Here is a 25,573-nt window from a genome sequence, read left to right as displayed (position 1 = left end):
TTGAAATAGTAGGTAGTAATAAATGATTATGCTTTTGCACGCAGCTGGCTGAAATTACGATACCCCCATCAACACCCTTTACCCCATTTCCTCCCTTCCTACTGGATAAATGACATTAACATTAAATAAGGTCCATATTAGCAAGCTATTGTCCCATGTCATTATTATTACAAATGATTATAGCATATTAAAATGAAATAACTGAAGGAGAGTAGAAATTGTTCTGCAGATAGTGTTACTATAGTTGATATGTCTACTATTCAAAATACAGGTAAATTCTTTTCAATTAAAAGAAAATTTAGGCGTCTTACCTTCAAGTTAACTGAAACCCAATATTTTACCCCTCCAGTTTTTAAAAGCGAAGCTTTTCTATAATTAGGGTCGATCCGTACGTCCGTCCGTCCGAGATAGTTAGCTTTTATTCGTTAATTTAGGCATGTTAGAATTGTCCTATCGATTTCAAACTTTGCATGGTGATTCCTGTAGTATTTAGGTACGATTTAGAAAGCGTAGCAACTCTATAATCGTTACCAGAATGTCCGTACGTCCATTTTAAACATGTTGATTTTTTTACTTTTTTAATAACAATTTTTTATGTGATAAAATCATCCGATTGATCTGATTTTTTGATTACTGATTCCTATTACTATAAGGTACAATATTATGAGCGAAGCATCTCTATAATCAAGTATTAAAAATGTCAGTATGTCCTTAAACAGAATTCTGTATTTAAGAAGTTTTGCAACAAATTTACGTATAATTTTGTCAAACCTTATATTTTCATATTTTGTATATTCAGTTCTGACACTCAACAAAAGTTAATGTTCGTCTGTCATATCGTTTCAGAGCTTCGCTTTTATGGATGTTGTCATCCTTGTTTCTATATCATTTTCTCTGTGTGAAAGATAGTGGGATATAACTGAGTTACTTTTAAAATATGGGTATGACACATAAGTATGAGTTATAAATTGTTGAATATCTACATCCTGGCAGGCGCAGAATGCTCAATTCAATTTCTGGTTCCAGGTATGATTATGAAGGTCCTGATCCACTAGGTTGTTAAATAAAAAGGCGAAGGAAGCGAAAATTGACTTTGAATCATTTATAGTCGAAAAGTCATTATCAAACAGGTAACATGCAAAAAAAATCAGCCCTCTAGCTCTAATAGGAGCTGAGATAGGAGTTGAACGTCCCCCCCCCCCCCAACCGATAAAGTTGCGGCAAGGGGCCCTCTGCAGGTGTTAGACATAGGGTGGAAAATTTTAAATTTATTTCAAAAATAGGGTGTCAGAAAAGGCCCTTTAAGGGAAAGAAAAAAATTACCATAACCTTACATATACATATCTGAAATGAGCAAATATGTTCGGAAAAAAAATTTTATTGTCTGAATAAATATGCAAAATTTTGTTTGTAACCTTTTATATACAACTTATTAACCAAATACATAAATTCACATTTTATTAAAGGTGGAGTTATAGGAAGATATTGTGGCAATAGTATTCCTCCTGAAGTTACTAGCTTTGATAACATGTTGGCTCTTTCATTTAACAGGTTAGATATTGTTTTAAAGAAAAACATGCTAATGATTGAAAATTATCAAAGTCAAAGCCATATGCACGCCACTGCTTAGACACTTAATGATGTCTTTGACTAGCTGCTTTTTACCCCCTCCCCTCTCCCCAACAAAGAAATAAATAGAAATAAAAAAAATACCTCCCTCCCCCCCCCCAAAAAAAATGTTTGGTGGGTAAATACCCAGGGTAGGGATCATTTTTATATCGGGGGTGTAAAATTGAATTTTTTGGGGTGCCTACGGTGGAAGGGGGTAATCACCCTTTTACCCTCCCCCAATAACCCGTCCTTGTCCATATTAGCAAGCTAAGTTGACGACCTGTCATCATCCAGGTGTATCTCATTTCCATTCCTGACCATTACTTTTGATGCATATATACATATCAATATTATTTCCAATATGGCCATACTGAAACATAAAGTATATCATCGTATTACAGACAATATTCTACGAAAATTAAAATAGATACCATTTTGTTCGCCCAGGCCTTCTGCCCCTCGAGGCTAATAAAACTAGCTTAAAAACGTTTTATTTTAATAACCGCGGAAAGCTGTTTATAATACGATGCGATAAATAACTATTTTAGTGATAGTGGAGTAAGTGCTGGAGGATTTACAGCTTCCTATGTCATGTTGAATGCTTCAACCACGTGCGGTGGAAACTATAGAACTACTTCAGGTTTTATACCTTTCGTAGCGAAGCTGCTCTATAACTGTATAACCAAAAGCCAGTATTTCTTTATCATTTTTATTGATGTCTGCAGCAGTAGGAACATTTTTTAACATCTTTAGTTTAAATGCAATGTTTTGCCAAGAGTCACTTACCCATTAACGAACCAATGTTATTCCAGTATGCCTTCATAAAAGATAAATATCCGCTGGATTACAACCGGTTGTCAAACATACTTAAAAATCATGTACAACACTATAATACAGAAATTTTTAAAATAAAAACTTATAAAAATTGATTTCCAGTTTTGTAATTTTTAATTTAAAAATCCGCGGAAAGCTGTCTATAATAAGTTGCAATAGATAACAATTCCTTATCTAGGACTGATAAGATCCCCAGGATGGCCTGATAACTATCCTCATAACAGGTATAATATATAATATATTTTTTAATTCTAGTTAATTTACAATTCAATGATAAAAATGAATACAAAAGATTTTTATTTTCTCTAATAAAGTAAAAACTGCAGCTGGCTAAAACAACAATTATTCCCTTCTACCCCCTTTAGCCAATCCCATCACCTTCTACGAACGAACTGAAAGAAAATTGTTAAGTGTCTATGTATATCTATATTATCAAATTCCACCAAAAATCAAGGTTACACAAAGGGTTCTTAGATTGTTTATTACACAAATATCACAGTAGAGTTTCTAGACATGAAATGAATTTTCTTGGAAAAAAATATTTGTTAGAACCAGCTGAAATAATTTTATACTATTTAAATTGTTTGTCTGCTAGAAATTGTATTAATTGTCTGTTCTTTTTATTTTTGTATGCTAGATTCAAAACAAATTCCGCGGCAGTGTGTGCTAGTCCCCAAAGTCTCCAAATTCAGTCTAAATACTTCACGAACACTTTAAGCTGGTCCCCAAGGTTTGAGATCTCAAAATATTGAATGTTCGATCCATTGTCCTCTCCTTTCCTCCCTGACAGATTATAATAACTCGTTATAAGTTTTGGTATTCAAGAGAATACTTTATCATTTTATGCTAAAGACACATGATCTATATCTTATTTTAAATCCTATACAAGTGCAGGTTATGGTTTGGAAAACAAACAGAAAGATTATGAAAAAAATAAGCATAGGTCCATATTATATCGAAAATAAAAATTTTATTTTTAACATGAAATTAGAACGTGTTGGGGAAAATGAACCTACAATCAATTTTGTGTACTTCTTTTGGTTGATTCCCAAAACCGAAAAACGAACTTTCCTACAGGATGTTTTTTTACTGATTTTATATACTAGAGAGTGTGTATGGACAATAACAGTACCAGCAGGACGCCAGATCATGCTGAATGTTTCACAATTCTGGATTGAGGATCACACTGCCTGCAGATATGATTACCTGGAAATAAGGTAGTCAACTCACAAACAAAACAGGAGGAATAAAAAACTTTCGACTGCATTGAAGCGTAATACATAAAGCATCTGCTCAACATTTCAATCTTGACCATAACCGCGTCAAGACAAAAGACATTATGTTGTACCTACTGCTGTTATTTCAGATGTGCGACATTAATAGTAGGAGTAAGGAGGCTGGGTATCTATGTAGGTACCGTTAGGACCTCCCAACAAAGGTTTTACAATCAATAAGTTGGTTGTCTGGTATGTTAGTGCCATGGAACCTACTATAAAGGTCTGGCTTTATGTTGTTACAACAGTTCAACTGTCCCCAGAGGTATTATTTGAAAAAACTTCAACTCTTCCTTCAGTTAAAGTTTATTTAACACTGTGAATTTGACAGCTTTATTTAATTTTATGGGTGTGCAAATGAAAATGAAACAGTGGTAATGACAGCAGTAAAGGTGTGATTATGACAGTGGGTGAAAATATTGCCAATTATGCACCAAAAAATCAACACCAACTTTTTTTAAAAAACACAGTAACTATGTTCTTGCTAATTGTAGAAGTGGCAGCATAAAAAATATGGTCTAAAATTGGGGGTTGAAGTCAGAGGCTAAACCTTGAACATCTAAGTTATTGGTCCAATGATATCTTGTCCACTAGATTTTTGTATCAGACCGATAACAACCTTTTTTATTTAGAAATGGTGGCTACGATTCATCTCCTTTGATTGGGAAATTCTGTGGAAACCGAATTCCAACAAGAATTCCAAGTTTTGGTAACCAGCTCTATCTTAAGTTCAAGTCTGATAGATCGTCTTCAGCTCAAGGTATAAATCAAAGGATAAATTGAAAACAAAGATGACAACATCCATAAGTAGCAAAGCTCAAAAATGATGAATGCATTCCAAGAAAAAAATTAATATAGAGCAGTGTCATACAATAAACATTAAACTTTATAAAATAGGTAAATCACAAATCTTTTAAAATCACGCAACCTTTAAAAGCATGAAAACTTAAAAATCTTGGAATCGATTTAGCACCGCAATAATAGACAAATCTTAATGAAACTTGATGGACAAATGTAGAATATGAGCATATTCAATCCCTGATAATTTCAGCCGTCAATCCTGAGTAGGAATAGAAATATTAACAAAAATGTAAATATCTGGGAATCGATCTAGCACCCAAAATAACAGACAGACGGACAAAATAATGTATATATTAGATGGGTATATATAATGGAAATCTTCACTAAAAATTTCAGCTGTCTATCTTGAATAGGAGCCAAGAAAATCACGTTTCCCCCATAGCATTACGGACTGACTGACTGACGGACAGACAAAGTGATTCAGTGAATTATAGAGTAGCTTCGCTACTAATAAGAGGAGAGGGGGTAGTTTTTCTTTTATTCATTCAAAACCAATTAATATCTGGTGGGCTAGAACCGGTTATACGAAATACGGAAAACGGAAAAATGATGTCTAGCATCATATTATATCCAATTTTCTACAAATATAAAATGTACGATATTAAGATTAAAACCAGTTTATATCTGAGGAAAGCTGTTAATGGAATGCGAGAAATAACTATTCTTTTTATGCCTAACCCCCTCCAGAGACCCTTGAGGAGGGTAGTTGAGCTATCTGTGCTCGACTATTTGGATATAGGGTGGCCCTGCAGGGTGAATAAAGTTGCAAGTAACAGTAAAGCATTATATTCCAAATCTTAAATGTTTAACTTTAAACTATTTTATCATTTAAGGCTCTCTATAAAATTACAAAAAGACTAATAAAACTATATGAACAACAAATTGGAGTTAAATAATACAATTATGAAGTACACAAAATATATTGATATTGACATTTTTACAGGATTTGAAATATCATGGGATGGAAGTTCAACAGGTTGTGGTGGTAGCCTGACATCTCCAGAGGGTGACATCATTTCTCCCAACTACCCTCAGGTATAAAAACAGGTTGTTATGGTAGCCTGACATCTCCAAAAGGTAACATTGTTTTCCTATCCTCAGGTATAAAAACAGGTTGTTATGGTAGCCTGACATCTCCAGAGGGTGACATCATACTATCCTCAGGTATAAAAACAGGTTCTGGTGGTAGCCTTACATCTCCAGAGGGTGACATCATACTATCCTCAGGTATAAAAAAAGGTTGTGTTGGAAGCCTGACCTCTCCAGCGGGTGACATCATTTCTCCTAACTTTCCTCAGGTATAAAAACACTGGTAGTGGTGGTAGCCTGACATCTCCAGAGGGTGACATAATTTCTCCAAACTATCCTCAGGTATTAAAACAGGTTGCGATGGTAGCCTGACATCTCTAAAGTGTGATATCATTTCTCCAAAATATCCTCAGGTATAGAAACAGGTTGCTGTAATATCATGACATCTCCAGAGGATGACATTATTTTTCCTAAATATCTACAGGTATAAAAATAGGTTTTGGTGCTAGCCTAAAATCTCCAGGTTGTGACATAATTTCTATCACCATAATTCCAAACTATCCTCAGGTATTAAAACAGGTTGCGATGGTAGCCTGACATCTCTAAAGTGTGAAATCATTTCTCCAAACTATCCTCAGTTTCCCTATACCAGAATCTAGAATACAATATTTGTCTCGTCAGTCTGTTGGTCAAGCTACAAAAGACCAATACATACTCTTTACTAAAAGGTTTTGTGAATCTTACTTATATAATATGCATATTTTTTATTCATTGCTCCATACACTATTTATTGTACTTTGCTGTTTAACTTGTTTAGAATTACCACCACCTGGCCGAGTGTTTCTGGAGTATCCATGTGAGTAAGGGCAACAGGATTCAGCTGGATATTCTGGATATTGACCTGGAACACAAGCATCGCAGCACCTGTACCTTTGATTTCATACAGATTTTTGATGGTGAAAGAACAACTGATAAAAGTATAGGTAAAACTACCTTGTTAAAATTATTTGATTTTCTATATTTGACCACCAGATGCTACTCCCCTAGCGGCATCTGGACAATAGAGGGAAAAGAGAAGGGGCAGTCAACCCTCTATTTTGAATTTAGTTTACTAAAGATTTTCTGGGGAGTTTAAAGTTAAAACCTTCCCTGGACATATAAAAAGCTTCACTGTAATGGAGAACCATATAATTCCAGCAGTTTCAAAGATCTTAAGCTACAGACAGACAATCATCCTGTTACTTTTATAAACAATTTTTAATGCTATATTATGTTGAACAGGCAAGTATTGTGGAGAAGATGCTCAATATATTCTGTCCACAGGAAACAATGTTTATATCAGGTTTGAGTTCGAACATTTTTATCTTTTTTCGATTAAGATTGTTATTTACTTTCTGTGCTTTAGTTTTTTTATGTAAGGGTAAATGTAATTTATGTCTGCTATCTAAGATAGACTGCTGATTTTTTTGTTAAGATACTCTTTTCCAATCAACAACTAATTTGCTATGGATGTTGTTAGCCTTGTTACTTCTTGACTTATTTTTTTTATCCACATGATTGAAATATATTTGGCAACCCATTATTTGATTATCCTTTGTTTTTCAGATTTAGATCTGATCATTCATCTAATGGAAGAGGATTTCACCTCAGATATAAAACAGTTTGTACAAATGAGGTTTGTTTTCTTAATCAAATGTAGAAATTGACATAAACTTTTGCAGATGAAGAACATGTGGCGTTTTTTTAAGGTTCTTGTTTAGAACTGAACCTCACCCTCAATACAAAGTAAGGGGGTTGGGAGGCTTTATTTTGGTTTATTTATTACTTAAGAACAGGTTAAGTTAGGTTATATTTGCATTGCCGCAATAGGCACAAAGAGTTAGGCAAAGAAAACCCCTTCCTACTTTTTTAAAATTAAAATTATAAAAATAAGACAGTAGAGAGGTTTCAGTGCTCAACTGACACTTTGTGGGAAAGCACCAAAATATATAAGTTTTATTCATTAAAATCTAAAGAAAAGATCAAAAATTTCCAAACACATTCCAAATGTAAAAATATTTTAGGTTAAAGGCCTGTCCGGAATCATAGAGAGTCCTGCATACCCACTGCCCTATCCACATGACCGCAATTGTACCTGGCAGATAGCTGCTCCACGTGGAAACAAAATCAACGTCACTTTCTCAAGTTTTCATTTGGAATCGCATGCAAGGTCATATTTATAACATAATTTTAGAATCACTTGTTGCACACCTACAAATTCATTCGTTAGCATTTATTGTTTTTAAAAGAAAAAGCTTTAAAAAATCTTTTTGGGTTGAAGAATTTTTTCTGGGGCCATTCCTCTATGAAGGGTATATGTACCCTTCCCCAAAATAGTTATGAATTTTACCTGGAACTCTAAAATGTTTCTTTGTATGTAAAAGAGAATCATAATGGCCCAGTGTAGTGGTAAGCGATATCTTACGCGGCATATATACACTGATACAGACATCCCGTTACTTGTTTTGTATAATGATAAACAGTCTTGTTTAATATTTTCTATATTGCAGGTCAGGAAATTGTTCGTATGACTACCTGTCAATCCAAGAACCTAACCCAAACAGAAGAACAGAATTAACAACCCTGGGAACATTTTGTGGAACTAACAGTCCTGGTTTGATTTCTTCCTCTCAGGTATGAAATCTTTAAAAATTATATTATAATACCTGATCTAATTGCAAAGTTTTTGTCAGTTTATGCACTCATGTAAAGAATAATCTATTTGAAATCAAATCTTGGGCTAGCCTGTTTAGTGTTTAAAGACATTTGTCAGTAATCTCAGGGGATAAGACAATGGCCGATAAATTGATATACATCCCCAATAATGATACACAAAATTACCTCTTTTGCAGATGACAACAAGTGGTTGAAAGTTTGGACATTCATTTAAAAAAAAAACGAACAATCAAATTTCAAAAAAAATCCCCAAAGTTGTTAAGCCAACAAATTTTAAAACGTTATTATAAAAGTTTGGGGACAGCTTGATATTCCCTCCCTCCCCTGTCCCATTCTTATCAATAATCATATGGGCTACAATATTCCAGAAACTGGTGTCATGATTATATTATGCTTTTCTGGGTAGCTTCTGAAATGTTTTAGAATTTATTAAGGGTGTAGTCGATGGTACTTTTCTTGTATTATAACAACTTTATAATTATGTTTTTTTTTTAATACAAATTCTTACTTATTGTTACAGGATAGACTTATCATAAACTTTGTGAGTGACCACTCAGTTGCTTCCAATGGCTTCAGACTAGAATGGCAGGTGGATGGATGTGGAGGCATACTCAGGAAACCCACTGGCTACCTGTCCACTCCCAACTGGCCAAATGGCTATGAAAACAACCTGGAATGTGTGTGGACAATAATTGGAGATCTTGGGACCAAGATTCAGTTGAATATCACTGAATTTCAACTGGAAGCTGATTTAGACTGCAGGTAATGGTTTTAAAAATCCTTCAAACTAAATTATTGGATTTTGGTACTTTTATTGAATTTTCATTGGATGGTGATCTTAACTAGCAGTTCTAAAACTTTTTAACCTGTATAATAATCTAAGTGCAACTTTTTTTTCAATAATAAAATGTTACATAATAATCAATTTTATCTGCTATTATATGATCTATTGGCAGTAAATTACAATTTTAGTTTAACGGGGTATAGTCCTTTCCACGACATCCCTCCATAAGGGGCGATTAATCGTATTTTTAAAATGGCTTTTTATAGGTTATTTTAGGTTAGGTTAGGTTATATTGTGTTAGGTGATTGCCCCACAGGGTTAGGTAATTGGCCCCGCAGGGTTAGAGCCCCCCGCAGGGGCTAGAAATAGGAGAAAAGCTACTGTGAAAAATACGAAGAATCGCCCCTTATGGAGGGATGTCGTGGAAAGGACTATACCCATAGTTCTTTATCGCATCGTATTATACACAGCTTTCCGCCGATTTTAAACTGAAAACTTAATAGGTAAAAACCGGCTTTGTTAGCCCTGAGGTGCCAAAGTTCCAGGCTAACAAAACTAATTATAATTTTATGATTTTTATTTTAATATTCTTACAAAATTTTCTGTAATACGTTGCTATACATGATTATTCATAATGGCTCTACTTGAATAACTGTTGCAGGTATGATTACCTGAAAGTGTATGGTGGCGAGGATGCTAGTTCAGTGGTGTTACAAACCATGTGTGGCCTGCATACAGATACTACCATAGTCACCAGCCTCGGCAACACCATGCATCTTGTATTCAATAGTGATGTCAGCAGGAGGATGAAAGGTATCATTAGTATGAAGCTCTTTATAGTGCCTATAAAAAATTATGTCATACAATACAAATGACCAATGATAGGCCAATACAGAGACGGAATTACCAATGGCTGACCAGTACATGTTTTAAAATGGTTAATGGTAGTCAATTATGACGTCATTTTTTATTTGCAATAGAAAAACTGATATCTAAAGTTGTATAACTTCGTTAACTTATTCGCTGGTTCATTAAAATATTTTGGATAAGTTTATTTAATTCTTGTTGTTCAAAAACTATTATTGTCCACACTTTGCAATCAATAATTTTCACCTAAAAAAGGGGTTATTATTATTTTTATTTATGATCATTGTGGATGTACATCAATTTATTGTCTATTGTTTCTTCCCTTACTATCTTTGACTTGACTACTTCTTACCTGGGTATGTTGTTATAATGGATGTATTATTACTTGGATCTAACACCAGATACTTTTATACTCTAATAAAATGAAACTTGTAACTGGCTAAAATAACAATCCCCCCCCTATACCTAATCCCCTCCCCTCCTACTGGATGAACGAACTGACCAATAAATGATGTCCATGTTTGCAAACTAAATTGACCACAATTTTTCCCCTGTCATAATATCCATGTATATTCTAAATCTATTTTTGTCATCCTTGTTATTGTTTCAGGTTTCTTTGCCACCTACCAGACAATGCCAGGCGGATGTGGAGGGTTGAGCAAGGGTAAACAGGGCACCCTAGTATCCCCCAACTATCCACAGAACTATGATTCCCATGATGACTGTGGCTGGCTGATACAGGTCGCGGATAATCATGTTGTCAGATTCTCTTTTGAGGACTTTGATGTTGAGCCCCACGCCAACTGCAGCTATGATCACGTGGCTCTGTACGATGGTAATTCTACAGCATCTCCGCTACTTCTGATGCACTGTGGACAAAATGTACCTGAACCAAATGTTATTACATCCACAGGAATTTTATGTATTTTTTTGTATTAGGAAACTATAATTCCAGTTTGGCTTAGAAACCATTTATTATCTGATGAATTAGAACCGATTCTCAGGCATACTAAAAAATCATGTATAGTATCGTATTACAAACATTTCCACAGATAATAGAATAAAAATCATAAAATTAATTCTAGTTTTGTTAGTCTGGGCTTTCGCCCCCCTTAGGGCTAACAAAACTGATTTTAATCTTAAAATTTTTATTTTGATATCTTTGATATAAAAATACGATGCGCTAAGTCACAATTATATTTTGTAAATTTTCATATTCATTGGCTATGTTCATTATATGACACATCTTTGAGATTAATAGGACAATTCTAACATACCTAAATATATGCTATATCACAAACAGCTAGAATAATCGACGATATAACCAACTCTCATATTTTTGCTATACAAAAAGAAAATTGTATCGATCAGGAAATCAAATGTTTGTCAGGCTCAAAGCTGATGGGACAGTATCATCAAAAGGTTTCAAGGCAAATTACACTACAGGTAAATATTAAAAATTTGGTTAGAATCAGTATGTTTAATCAGATTCAGAACATGATTAATAGATTTAGTATCTTAAATGGTCAGTAAGAACAAATTATCCAATAAAGGAATTTCTGGCAGACAAAGTTTTTTTTGTATTTAGTCACATACAACTTTTCTACTAATACGAACGAGACGATTTTGGAATATACAGCATGACTCATAAAAAAGTACTTTATAGGGCATATAAAGCCCTTATTTATTAATATATCATTAAAAGTAGCACATGTCCTTCTTCTCTATACATTTCCACATAAGAATATAAATAAAATTTAATTTACCTACATTAAAAACTGAGAATTTTAGAGCTAAAGTCATAACAATAAGAACATATGCTACTTTTAATGATACATTAAGAAATAAGGGCTCTCGCTCTTTAAAAATTCGTTTTTATGGGTCTTGCTGTAATATTCCTCAAACTAGATTGATCCTTACTTAATTATTTTTAAGGATGCGGTGCAACAATAGTGACATCTGGTGAGGGTGTCCTTACCTCCCCCAACTATCCAAACCAATGGTCGGATTTTGAAAACTGTACTTGGACTATCCAGGGATAAAGCTCAACTGTGTATCATTGTAACAAGGATGAAAACATCCATAAAAGTGAACCTCTAAAATCAGACGGTATATGTCAAATGAACATCAACGCTTGTAGAAATTTTGAACTTAGAAGCAGAATATAATTTTATATTATAAAATTGCTTAAATATAGGATACTCTATAAGGACCTACTTACTTTTAGAGGACTTTTCTTATAGCATTGTACTTTGTTGCCCTAGGAATCTTTATTCTAAAAATCAGATGAATAGGATAACTATATTATACAAAATTGTTTTCTCAAAAATAAACAATGGGGTATTCCTAAACAAAAAACTGGACAGGAATATCATTCTCATTTAAACAAAAAACTCATTTTTTTATGCTAAAATGTGGTTTAATTTTGGTTTTTAATTTTAATTTTGATTAAATATGAAAAAAGGAGATTATTTTCTTTCTTTTAGTAATTAATAAAAATTATAAAATCTTCCAAAAAAAATTAAAAATCTTCTATAATCATACCAGGGATATAAATGAGATACCAGGGAAATAAATGAATATTTACATCCACTATTTAAGGGGTTGTTTATATGGGAAGGCTTATTTACCTAAATTAGAGTTAAGAGCAATCTTTTACGAACATACGGGCCGAATTTTTAAAATTTTCTTATATCAAATACATAGAACATATGTGGATGTTATGACAGGGGAAAAAATTGTCGTTTGGTTGCCAAAAAAGAACTCAATAATTGGTCAGTCCTTTATCAAGTAGGAGAAAAGAAGAAGTGGTAAAGGGAGTGGATGGGTGTATCTTTATTTTATCCTGCTGCGAGTTATTAGAGAACATAAAAATATGAACATTTAAGTAGTAATATATCCACACACATATCTAGTTTTTTTTCTGTTTGAACAAATTTGAGCTTTAAAATGTCAGGGTGCTGAACCTACAGACAGGGTTACTCTCCATATAACCTTCATGGATTTTGATATTTATGCTGGTGAGAACAGTGCTAATTGTTCAGATAGCTATGCTAGCCTTATTATTCAGGAGTGTATTTGTTCAGTATTTTTTTTCTTAATGAAGATCCTATTAGTATTTAGATTTAAACAAGAATTTCAGGGATAGGTCAAATGAAGATGAAAACTTTTGGGGGGAATGAAGGGTTGTAGACCAATATAATCAGCATTTCCCCCCCAGCCTTTTACTTTCAACAACAATAGCGGCTGCGACCCTAGCATCTAGGGGCTCTATATGAGTAGGGAAGGCCAGAAAAAAATAATCTAAAACCTTACAAAGACTTCAATAAAGAAGGAAAAGAGCCTAAAACCGGCCCAGGTCCAATGTGAAATTACCCTTAGATTGATAATTCAATCTGTCCAGTGCAGTGGATGAAATCTTAAGCTGCAGCCAAAACTGTATATGAACAAATGTTAACACAACAGGATGGTAATGATGAAGAAGCACCTGAGATAGGAAGATATTGTACAAATAACCATCCACCTAGCATCACCACTCAGGCATTCTTGTCAAAAAAAACTCTGCATTTGACAAATTTTGACCTTAATTACTTAAATTAATTCTAACGTATAATGATTTACTATTCTTTTTTAAAATGATTTTAGGTAGTTAATGCTAGCTCTTTATTGCTGGTTTAGAGTATTGTAATATTAAGTCTTGCTAGGTTAAAGATTAAATATTGTTTGTTATATAATTTTGACAAGAACCATGGATAAAGGGATCTGCAATGCATATTATGCTGAACAGAATATGGTACTCTAATGTCCATTCCATAAGGTATATTTTAATTATAGGTATAATTTTAATATTAAAAAATAGCTGTATGTGATTATTATCTATAAGTGAGATTTAAATTCATCATAACAAAATAGTTGTTAAAAGTATTTCGTACTTTCCCTTAAACTGCCTGTTGAGCCCTGATATCTCCCCCCCCCCCCTCCTTAATTTGTATTAAGGTCTTTTTCCTGTAAATAAAATTGCAATGCCTATACCTGCGGTGACCTAACCCTCTGGGGCTATCAAGTAACCATTTCTAACCTAACCTGACCTTAAGTACTAACCTAACTAAGAACTATCGCACCCTCTTTTTTTACTTTTGTTTAAAACAAAAAGGTGGGGGTTCTGTACTCAATAAGGCATTTAAAGGGATGACACCAATCAATTTGCTAGGTTTCGAGCCGTATACACAGTGGAAGATACTGCATGTGGTGGTAATCTTCATTCCCAGTCTGGCAGATTTGCATCACCTTATTTTCCTGACAGTTATCCAGAAGGTAAATTGTTTTTGTTATAGCTCAATTTCAAATCTACTCCACCGGATCAAAAACAATTAGTAATTATTACAAGCTTAAGGGAAGTCAATTATGTAGGTATTAAGAGTGTTGGATATATTAAAATTCAGCTAAATGAAAAGTTACTGCATATTATGCAGAGGTGTGGAATAAAATATGCTCTAGCTGAACGTTAGATTGTGTTTATTATCTTATTAAATTAGTTCGTTAAAGGTATTTTATCACCCATGACAATTATTAAGGTGTTGAATGTGTATGGACTATACAGGCTCCAGCTGGTAGCAAAGTTGCTCTGGCATTTGATCAGTTTGACCTAGAAGACAGTGATCATTGTAACAAGGAATGTAGTTGGATTTATTATTACTTGGATTCTACTTCATATTATCATTTATGCTAATTAATTGAAACTTGAAGCTAGCTACAATAAAGACTCCCTCATCTACCCTCTTTACTCCATCCCCTCCTCTCTTACTGGAAGAAAGACCTGACAATAAATGATGTCCATGTTAGAAACCTTATTTTAACAAGGATGACAACATCCATAAAAGCGAAGCTCTGAAACGGTAGGACAAACGGACATTAACACTTGTATAATGTCAGAACTGAATAATCAGAATGCGAATGTATAAGAGTCAAAGCAAAATTGTAAGTAAATTTGTTGAAAAACTGCTTGATACAGGATAATGATTATGGACATACTTACATTTTTAGGACTTGATTATAGAGTTGCTTCGCTTTTAATATTGTACTTTGTTATCCCAGAAGTCAGTATACCAAAAATCAGACCAATCGGATAATTAGGTCACATACAAATTTGTTGTTAGAAAAGTAAAAAAATCAACATGTTTAAAATGGACGTACGGACATTCTGGTAATGATCATAGAGTTGCTACGCTTTCTAACTCGTACCTAACTATTACAGGAATCACCATGCAAAATTTGAAATCGATTGTACAATTCTAACATGCCTAAATTAACGAAAAAAGCTATTTAAAAAAAGTTAAAAAATCAACATGTTTAAAATGGACGTACGGCCATTTTGGTAATGATTATAGAGTTGCTACGCTTTCTGAATCGTACCTAACTACTAAAGGAATAACCATGCAAAATTTGAAATCGATAGGACAATTCTAACATGTCTAAATTAACGAAAAAAAGCTATCCGTGACGGACGGACGTACGGACGGACAGACGGACGGACGTACGGACGGACCGACCCTAATTATAGAAAAGCTTCGCTTTAAAAAACGACTGGTCTATTTAGGCATAAACAAATAAACAAAAAAAATCATTCATTCTATAACAATAGGACAAATCAATCAAATCAGAGATTTACTGAGGGGTGTGAAACCATTAGGAGATGAAAAATGAGGAAGGTATATCTTACCAATTTGAATTTGTACAAGGTTGTTTACACCCCCAAAAATGCACACCACCACTGAATCAAATGCATAGATAATTAATAGTTTAACTGCGCATTCTCAATAAAGAAACTTAACTGCATGATAATGTTGATCAGGATTATATTGATATCTATTCTGGGGGTCCTCATGGTGAACATCTTGGCAGAATTTGTGGCAATAATCTTCCTGATGCCATCCCACCTCAGGTTAGTCAGGGATCTAAAGGGATAGGTTGATATATATCCCCAGATACACAAAATTACCCCTTCTGTGATTAAAATTTGTGGTTGAAAACTTTATTTACCTACTAATCAAAATTTAATGAAGTCCCCAAAGTAAACGAATAAGAAAACGTTATTATAAACTGTTGGGGACTTACAGCTCATATAGTTTGATTTAAACGCGAAAATTTTGTAGTCCTATTTTTCATAATGGCTTCAAAACTGGTTTATATCTGCTGGATTAGAGCAATGCTAAACTAAATTATTTAACGTATATAAATAATTATAGTTTTAATAGTGTTTAAAAAGGAAAATGTACTCTTAATACTCTCTCTTTTATTGAACTTTGCCTGCATTCTTTTCCATTGAATGCCTGACTAAATTTTTTCCAGGAATCCTTGTGGATAAAATTTAACTCTGATGTTGGAAATGTTGGCAGAGGATTTATAGCTCAATATCACATGCAGGAATTTAAAGATGATGAAAATTAATGGATATACAATACGTGGATACATTGACAGGGGAATAAATGTCGTTAATTTAGTTTGCTAAAATTGACCTCATTTATTGGTCAGTTTGTTCATACAGTAGGAGAAGGGGAGGGGACAAAGGAGTTAGATGGGGATTATCTCATTTTAGCCAGCTGTGAGTATCACTTTATTAGAGTACATGAAAATACAGTATACTAAAAATAGAAACATTATATGGCATATTCAGAAAATGTAAGTTTAAGTACTAATGTGGTATCCGCCGAGGATAAATGGCAGACACCGGAGTTCAATTAGATTACGGCAGTGTGACAGACGTGGACACCTTACTATAGAGAAGCTACGCTTCTCTAGCTTTCACTAGATAATGATCAACATCTATTTTCAGTTGTCACTTTATTGAAGGGTTAAGAGATACTGAAGCTATATACAACAAACAATAATTACATGGATAGGAATAAATAATCATAACATGAAAGCATAAATAATACATATACAATGGTCAGTTTGGGCAATAATGATTCCCCCATCCCTGGAAAGGGTGGGGGAGAATTAAGAATACAGTTAACCATAATAAACATGACAGATTCAAATCATTAATTCTAAGCGTAGGGAGGGGGTCACTAGACCCCTTCCCCAGGACTCGGGGGAGGGCCATTGACCCTCCACCGAACCCCAGATCAGGGGTGCCATAGACATGGCTCACGGTTGCCGAATACCACAACTCTCCCCTCGGAAGGCTGGGAGGTGGTTTCCCTATCAGACTTCCGACAGTGGTTGAGGCCTTCGGCCCGCTCCTTAGGGCTAAAATATATACAAACGATAATGATTCAATGGAATCCTAGTGGTGAGTATCTTCTTAGGGTTGATGGGCTCCCAATGTGGGATAGAAGGCAGAGGCTGACTTGGGTTGGATACGTTGGTCAGCGCCGGCAGGTATCAGGTTTGCTGGTGGCACAGTTGTTGCTGGAACGGTCAGCAGTGGGGCCTGCGGGTTGTTGTTGGCAGCGGCTGGGGCACTGGCTGCCAGGTTGATTGTCTGAGCAGCGGCCTGTCCTCCTGAGGGACCGCGGGGTCTGCCAGAGGGCGGTCCTGGCCTACCTGGGCGGTCATGCCCGCTGTCAGTTGATTTCATAGACACCATTTCCTCGGCTGCTTCCCTGCCGATGGGAATGGCATCCCAGTCCACTGAAAAGTCCCGGGACTTGGCATGGTTGAGCCTGGCTCTAGCCAGCGCTTTCCTATATAAAGCTGGATGGTACAGGAACACTTGTGATATCGCATTCAGGGCTGCCCGGACTCCTCCTTGTGCTGCTGCCAGAGAAATGATGGTTAGGTCCCCCAGCAGTTTGAGGATCAGCAACAGCAAGCACAGTATGGCGGCGCCATCTCCCCACTCGTGGATGGCTTGTCTAAATCCTGCCCAGACATCCAGGGCTGCCTCTCCTTCCTCCGCCAGTCGGTCAATGTTGTAGGACACTATCCCATGGTCTCCTGTGGCCGAACAGCTGCCTTGCTGAACGCAGGAGCCATAGGATAGGCCGGTCAGCATGGCACTCTTGTATGCTGGGAACGCCAGCAGTTGTTGCCAGTCGTTCAACTCAGCCTGCGAATACAAACCACCTGAACTGAAGTCATCTAAGGGTTCTGTCAACAACTGCTTAGGCGTATCCAGCGGGGGTGGCCTCTTCTTGGGAGCAGGGGTTAACTCTATCCAGCCTTCCTCCACGTGCACAGTCAGGGGGTAGGTGGAGGAGCAGGGAATCTTGGTGGCGTGCTCACTGTATACCCGTGTCACAGCATCTACAAACCCTGTGGGCTCCACTGGCACTTTGTCCCAACACTCCTTGTGTTCGCGGACAACATACTTGTGCCTTTGGCAGGTCAGCTGCAGCAGGATGTCTCCCCTCAGTACCGAGAACGTGCTCCCCTGGACACGCACCGGGTGGGCCGGATCTAGTTGCTGGAGCTTCCAGCAGTTGGCCGCTACTTCTTCCGCTGCAGTGCTTTTCATGCGCGTTTCCAGGGTAAACCCAATATAACCTGCATGGATCTGTGCTTGAAGGGGAACGTCAACATCCCTGGCCGACACTCTGGGCAGCGCAGCCGCGGCTGGGTCAGCTGCCACGAACAACGCTGGATGGTTGGTGGCATGGGCCTCGAAGTCGCAGTTCACAATTGAGGTGGGGTTGGTCATGTTGATGAAAAACTGGGCCTGATGGTCAACCAGATATGCATCCCTCACCAGGCTGGGCTGGAGGCTGCGGATCAGCCTCAAGGGGCAATCTCTTCCCAGGTGGTCCCACACGTAGGTTGCTTCCCCAGTGATACAGGACAGCTCAGAATGGGGACACTCGAGGGTCAGGTGGTCAGACTGGGACTCCACCCGTCCATCCTCCACCACATAGGTCTCCTCCTTGACCAGCAGCCGCCGCTCCTGGAGCACTAATTCATTGCGGTATAGCTGGCCCTCAAAGTGGACGTCCTCCCCCTCGCAACCCACCCCCTCGGGGCTGTTGACGAGGGCGCCCACCATGTCGATGGTGAAGAACAGGGGGTGGTTCAGCTGGAACGTCAGTGGCTGGGTCTTGCCTGGCAACGTGTATACTCGGTTCCTGGCCAGGTCTCGGCACGCTTCTGGGTCTATCTTGGTTGGCCTCATGAGGGTGGGGACCGAGGTCACCTTGAGGTGACCCCATACCCCACACCTGAATGTCCACTGGGACACGGTGAGCTGACAGCTGAACCCAGTGGTTTCCCTCACCTTGACTTGCTGCAGGACGTGTATTTCATGGCCCAGGGGCACCTCCTGGTGTAGGGGCTCCGTGTCACACATCTTTTCTTTATTGTAAGACGTGACATGGGTGGGGTTGGCACAGTCCCATCCCACCAGGACGTAGCTGGTTGTAGGCCACACGGCTGCCAGCAGGAGGCCCCACAGGACCATCCACCAATGGGAGAGGCTTCCAGGTAACCATCTTCCTCGTACACGCGGCTGGGGATCTCCGGCTCTGGTCACGGCTGCTTCTTGGGGCTGGACACGGCTGGGCTGCTCCTGGCTAGATACAAATTTCCATTGAGCGTTATCTGTATGCGGCCGAGGCACCCCGATACCCTCCCCAATGACAGACTGGCAAGCGACTGGCACTTGCCTGGGTGTCGGCTCCCCTAGCCCTAAGTGCTCCCTTCCCTGGTCCAAGGCATGCCCAGTGGCATGGGGCTGAAGTGCATGTGGCACAGGCTCGCCCTTACTCAATGCCCTCCCCTGCCCTAGGAACTCAGGTGCATGTGGCACAGGCAAGTCCTTATTTTCCCAAATTTCAATCTCCCCAGCCTCAGGTGCAGGGGGCACAGGCAAGGCTGGGTGTTTACAATATTTTGGATGCAACACATTTAACAAATTCAACTTATCCTGATGGTGAGCAGCTGGGTTCCCTTGGCTGGTAGAGGGCTCTGGATGGCATGTAGCTGGACTCTCCCTGCAGGCTGGTGGCGCTGGCTGGCATGTAGCTGGGCTCTCCCTGCAGACTGGTGGCGCTGGCTGGCTGGGGGTGACGGGTGTCACCCCTTCCTCTGGGACCGCTGGCTCGTTCCAGGACTCAGGTCTCTCGGTGGCGGCGACGGTTGTCGCCCCAGACATCAGGTTGGAGGCTGGCTCGTTCCAGGATCCAGGTATCTCGGTGGCGGCGACGGTTGTCGCCCCAGGCACCAGGTGGGAGGCGCTGGATAGCACCCCCCCATCATCCCAGGTGGCGACGCTGGGTGGCGTCCCATACATCGATGCAGAGGTGCTGGCTAGCACCTCCTGCCTCTCTCGTTCAGCGGCTGCCAGGGCCTCCCCATACACCGTCTCAGGGACGCTGGGCAGCGCCCCTCCACTCTTGCTGGGTAGGCTCAGTCGGGCAGGTTCCATCATGTTGAGGCTGAAAGGCTGGGGCCTCAGCACCTCTGGCTCGGCTATGTTGTTGGGCTGTATCAGCTCTGGCCCCAGATGGTTAAGACTGAAGCCTAGGCCAACCCGGTTGGGTTCAGCCGCGCCGCCCAGTACGTTGATTCTAGCTGGGACAGTCCCGAACTGCGGCATCCCATCGGCTCAGTCCGCAGCTCTGGGGGCGGCTGCTTGCGGTGGTGGTGCTGGGGGCGCGCTCCCTTCCATATGGGCCACTCTGCTGGGCTTCCCTGAAGGGGCACCCTTGTCGGCGGTGCGCCTGCGGCTGGCTACCTGGGCCCAGTCAGCTCTACAATCGGCCGCCGTGTGACCGTCATAGTGGCAACGCTCACACTTGGCAGAACGGTCACGGCGTGGCTGGGTGCGCCTCTCCTCTAGGCTAACTTCCACAGGCGTTGGACAGTCTCGAGCTCGGTGGCCTCTCCCCTGGCAGCGGTAGCAGCGGCCTGGAACCTTGTCATCTGGAGCGACCTTCCCCATCTGGTGGAGACCCGGAGCCAAGGAGCCAATCTCCATTGGCTCCGACTCGTCATATTGGGGCAACTGGATGCAGGCAGATCCAGTCAGCCCGTCGGTCGAGTCCACTAAGCACACACCTTCCTTCAGCTGCTTAGTAACCATGGTCACGGTGAACATGGCCTTGCGAGTGTACTCAGGTACACTCGCAATTTCATGGTTCATCATGAGGCGTTTTACATTGGCGTTACGAATTCCACGATTTAATTCGTCCACCAACAACTCAAGATCCTCATGGTTGTAGGCGTCCCTATACAAGGCGCACTTAGTTGATATGTACGCTTGTATAGGTTCTGTCGAGTGTTGCTTGTAATCCCTAAACGCTTGTTTAAGCGTTTGGGATTCAAAAGCAGGGCGAAATAGCAATTCACACTCGGTCTTGACCTGTTCGTAGGTCAAGGCTTGGCCTGCCTCGCCAAACAGATGGGACGCCATTTCCGCCGCTTGCCCTACCAATGACAGTAGTAGGGCGTTGCGGCGGTTGAGGGAATCATGAGGTGGCACGCGGTAAGCCGCCCATGACATCTCAAGTCGGCGGATATGTGCCGACCAGGATTGCTTGGGCGGCCCTCTAAACTCCGGCAGATTGCTCAGCATCAGCTTGCGGTACTCGGCTGGGGCCGGCTGAGGGTCATCCTGGAGCCATCCTGGGGCTTGGTCACCTCCTGGGACTTGATGCTGGTCCATTGGGTCAACGGTGAAACGGCGGGCACAAAGTTATACAGTACTACAATGAATGGTTTGTCACTTGAGGCTTCCTAGCCTAACAGCCAACACTGTTTGTATCACTAGGTTGGGAGTTTAGTTGCAAAGATATAACTTAGCTGTACTTATCAATAGTGAGGTGTTGAGGTAGATAGATGTTGAGGGTCTGAACTGCTGTCAGGAACTGATTGGGTTTTCCCTTATCACACTAGAGCTAGGAGGAAAGAAACTTGCAATTCTTTGTTTGCTAAAAATACCCCTGTTAAATGCTATGGAGTAGCTCCGCTCTGGTGTGAGAGTGTGTGTGTGTGTGTGTGTGTGCGTGGAATCTTCTGTCCTTGTAACGCGCGTTCGCGCCGTCAAATCCGCGCACACGGGGAAAACGCGCTCTCACCCCTCAGCTCGCTCTCTCATTGGTCCGCTTCGTCCGTTGGATTTATGATATTTTCCGCACTCTGTTGCGCTACCCGTGAATGGCGCTCTGTGTATCCGATCGCTAGCTCCACACTACAGACGGACTTAGTCTAGTGTGGGTAGGAAGGGGGAAGCGCGTGAGGGGACGGGGGTAACTCCGTCCGTTCCCCCTGTGAGGGAGGGGGGTAACTGTGTGCTGGTGTAATAGGGCCTTTTCTTCTTAATCTTAGGCTTATCTGTTATATCACCCTGATTGTATTTGCCTTCAATGGAGAGGGGCCCCTCCCCTTCCCTTGGAATAAGGGGTGTATTGTTGTTGTGCTGTGGGCTTGAGATTGTTTTGATTATATTACATCTAGCCTCTATTTTTGTCCTTATCACAATTGCATAACAGATTTGTTGACCAACTCTGTTCTATTTTTAGCTGTTATCACAATACACAGTAATCCAAGCCTGTTCTATTCTTAGATTTATCACAACACAACAATTTGTTTGCCAAGCTTTGCTCATAAATCTATTGTTATGCCATCACACTAGGGTGGTAATCCCTGCAAATGTGATATAATATCTGTTTTCTAGATGGGTGGCTGCGTTGTAGCTTCTCAGGATACTCGGGGTTGACGTAGTTTTTCTCTGTTCTGGTGCACTACACCCGTATGTTAGCTCGCAGCTTGCAGCTATGTGGCATGTTTCAGCCTATCGGCGGCAGGGAATGTCCCGTCCTGCTAGCGCCGCTGATCCAAATCCGGCTGATGGCGGCAGGGAATGTCCCGTCCTGCTAGCGCCACTGGTTCGGATCCTGCTATTTCTTGCAGTAAAGTTGGCCTATTTTCAGCCGTCTACACGTATTTGGCTTGTTTCAGCCGGTCCGCAGGCCTGTTTCAGCCCTTTTGGCGCTCAATTCTCCGTTAGATATCAGCGCTGCTCGCGGTTATTCGTCAGATTTCGCTGTTTCGCTTCCACAACTGCCGGATGCAGAGTTAAACTTTGCTGTCCAGGGTGGGTAATTCAGGTTGCTTGCGTCAGTTTTGCCAGATTCACTGCTGGGAGTACCTTAGCCTCAGATGCGCGTCTGCTCTACACTTGTGGTTCGCCGTAATCTCACACAGCTGTCACCAAAGTTGTGGTATCCGCCGAGGATAAATGGCAGACACCAGAGTTCAATTAGATTACGGCAGTGTGACAGACGTGGACACCTTACTATAGAGAAGCTACGCTTCTCTAGCTTTCACTAGATAATGATCAACATCTATTTTCAGTTGTCACTTTATTGAAGGGTTAAGAGATACTGAAGCTATATACAACAAACAATAATTACATGGATAGGAATAAATAATCATAACATGAAAGCATAAATAATACATATACAATGGTCAGTTTGGGCAATAATGATTCCCCCATCCCTGGAAAGGGTGGGGGAGAATTAAGAATACAGTTAACCATAATAAACATGACAGATTCAAATCATTAATTCTAAGCGTAGGGAGGGGGTCACTAGACCCCTTCCCCAGGACTCGGGGGAGGGCCATTGACCCTCCACCGAACCCCAGATCAGGGGTGCCATAGACATGGCTCACGGTTGCCGAATACCACACTAACAGTCAATTCATACAAAAGCTGTTGATAGCATAAAATTTTAAATTTTTGGAATATATGGAAACGAGAAAGTCAACTAATGATTATAAGATAAACCCTATAAAATAAAGGAGAGTAGTAGAGTATTCTATATTAATCAGAATCATAAGCTTCAGACAAAAAACTTATAAAAGTATAAGGAAAAGTATCAGCTTTAAATATAAATAGTATGGTGGTGACTTGACCGGACCCCGCGGGGAGATAGAGTCTCCAGATTATCCCAACTATTATCACACATTTAGAACTGAATATTCTACTGTTACGTGGAGGATAACAGTGGATCCTGATAAGGTAGGTTGTTGGCCAGTTTCCCTCCAAGGTCCTAGTCGAGCACTGAAAGAGCCCACCCCTGTACATGTTTTGAAATAAACTAAAAATGAGGAAAGGGGGAGGGTGTAGTTTATTGTGTCTTCTTAATTTCCATAGGTTTTGTTAGGTTAGGCAATATTGGATACAGTGTAGCACCACAGGGTTAGAACACCGAAGTTATAGTTCCTACATGTTTAACTCTCCAAAAAAGGTTAGGTATAAGAAAAAATTATCCCTGCTTATTTTCTATTAATTTATAATCTAAGATTTGCTCGATAGGTGCTTTAGGGAAAGCACTGAAAGTTTAGCCGCTGCAGATTATTTATAATTGTTCATAATTGCACCTCAAAATCCTTATACTAAAGTAACAGGATGTTTGTCTGTGTGTCTGTCTGTCTGTGTGTCTGTCTGTGTGTACCGAAGGATCTCGCTAACCGCTGAACCGATTGGGTTCTCCTTAACAGGGTAGATTCTCATATGTCCCGGGAAGGTTTATAATTATTTTGGGGGAGGGTACCACCACCCTCCCTAGAGAAATTAAATTTTTTAAAAATTTACCAATTTTAGAAAGAGAGTTCAACGAAAAACAAACGTCAAACGTAAACTTTTTTTAACTTTTTCTTTTAAAATCTAAAATAAGAAATTGAATTATCAAATTCGACTCTCTCCTCCTCAAGTGCCCCTAGAGGCCTCTAGGGGCGTAGCCGCTAGTTAGCAAAATACTATTAGAGTTATGTGTGGCTTGCCAAATGAAGACGTTGGAATACGAGTGCAGCTTCTGCTATTATATTAGTTTAAATTCTTTCATGCTTATACTAATATTTCGATAAAATCATGCTTTTTTAGTACTATATGTTTAAGTTTATAGTGTCTTTACAAAATCAATTCAATTTAACCTTTTTTTTTATATAATTCCCTAAATAAAAATCCTAATTAGTATGATTGCCTAAAATTGTTTTAGGTGATAATGTTGAGATTTACAGATTTTGAAGTTGGATCAGTTTCAAATACTTATTGCAGTAGCAGGTTTACTTATTTTTAAATAAATCTAAATGTCAAATAGATTTTTAAATCCCTTTATCTTATTTGTTATCTCAAAAAGTCTGATTGAATTTTGATTGGTTGGTTTTAAACTAGCAGTTAATCGGCCATTGTCTTATCCCTTTAGATTTCTGAAGTTTGAATTAAACCTAAACGCGAAAAAGCATATAAATACAGGGATCTAAAGGGATAAGACAATGGCCGATAGATTGATGTACATCCCTAATGATGATGCACAATATTACCCCTTTTATAGATCACAATTAGGGATTGAAACATTTGGACACGATACTTAAAGAACCAACCAATAATAATTCAAGAAAGTCCACAAATAGGTTAAAATAGAAAACGTTAATATAAAAACTTTGGAATTAGGGTGTTAAACAACCCAATATCCCCTTCCTTCCCTGACATAAATAAATTTTATTTTATATTTAAGGATTGCAATTTATGATGGATTATCGGAAGAATCAGAAACATTGGTGAGTGGATGTGGAACTAATATTCCAGATACTGTCAGGAATAGTTATCTTTTATAATCAAAAATATTTTCAAGTATGTCTCATAACCGATTAATATCCGTTG

The 25,573-nt window shown here is 39.1% G+C and overlaps 2 protein-coding genes and 1 long non-coding RNA gene across 3 annotated transcripts; all 3 read left to right on the top strand.

Annotated features, from left to right (window-relative positions):
* The first annotated feature begins 211 nt into the window (after positions 1-211).
* LOC145326627 (cubilin-like) lies at positions 212-10,914 on the top strand. Its single transcript, XM_080169997.1, has 15 exons — positions 212-271; positions 1,467-1,551; positions 2,160-2,251; positions 2,624-2,669; positions 3,552-3,662; positions 4,352-4,479; positions 5,524-5,615; positions 6,427-6,592; positions 6,891-6,951; positions 7,215-7,284; positions 7,673-7,818; positions 8,159-8,282; positions 8,845-9,086; positions 9,770-9,921; positions 10,586-10,914. The coding sequence occupies exons 1-15, from the start codon at positions 250-252 to the stop codon at positions 10,912-10,914; spliced, it is 1,866 nt and encodes a 621-aa protein (XP_080026123.1). The 5' UTR covers positions 212-249.
* Positions 10,915-13,737: 2,823 nt separating this feature from the next.
* On the top strand, positions 13,738-14,704 carry LOC145326626 (procollagen C-endopeptidase enhancer 1-like). The gene is made up of 3 exons (XM_080169996.1): positions 13,738-13,792; positions 14,186-14,289; positions 14,550-14,704. The coding sequence occupies exons 1-3, from the start codon at positions 13,743-13,745 to the stop codon at positions 14,702-14,704; spliced, it is 309 nt and encodes a 102-aa protein (XP_080026122.1). The 5' UTR covers positions 13,738-13,742.
* Positions 14,705-23,804: 9,100 nt separating this feature from the next.
* On the top strand, positions 23,805-25,513 carry LOC145327018 (uncharacterized). Its single transcript, XR_013882038.1, has 3 exons — positions 23,805-23,929; positions 24,909-24,973; positions 25,428-25,513. It is a non-coding gene; the product is annotated as an uncharacterized LOC145327018 (long non-coding RNA).
* Positions 25,514-25,573: the final 60 nt, after the last annotated feature.

This window comes from Acartia tonsa, chromosome 8, assembly GCF_053477335.1.
Source record: "Acartia tonsa isolate MP-2025a chromosome 8, ASM5347733v1, whole genome shotgun sequence".
NCBI lineage: Eukaryota > Metazoa > Arthropoda > Copepoda > Calanoida > Acartiidae > Acartia > Acartia tonsa.
The sequence above is the reverse complement of the archived record's forward strand: the minus strand, read 5'-3'. Positions and strand labels throughout refer to the sequence as shown.

Excerpts from the sequence above, each read along its gene's own strand:
- LOC145326627 (XM_080169997.1), top strand. The coding sequence starts at position 250 with ATGTCTACTATTCAAAATACAG. Across the intron at positions 7,285-7,672 it reads AAACAGTTTGTACAAATGAG|GTTAAAGGCCTGTCCGGAAT; the intron begins GTTTGTTTTCTT and ends AAAATATTTTAG. Across the intron at positions 8,283-8,844 it reads GTTTGATTTCTTCCTCTCAG|GATAGACTTATCATAAACTT; the intron begins GTATGAAATCTT and ends TTATTGTTACAG.
- LOC145326626 (XM_080169996.1), top strand. The coding sequence starts at position 13,743 with ATGCATATTATGCTGAACAGAATATGGTACTCTAATGTCCATTCCATA. Across the intron at positions 13,793-14,185 it reads TCTAATGTCCATTCCATAAG|GTTTCGAGCCGTATACACAG; the intron begins GTATATTTTAAT and ends TCAATTTGCTAG. Across the intron at positions 14,290-14,549 it reads TCCTGACAGTTATCCAGAAG|GTGTTGAATGTGTATGGACT; the intron begins GTAAATTGTTTT and ends ACAATTATTAAG.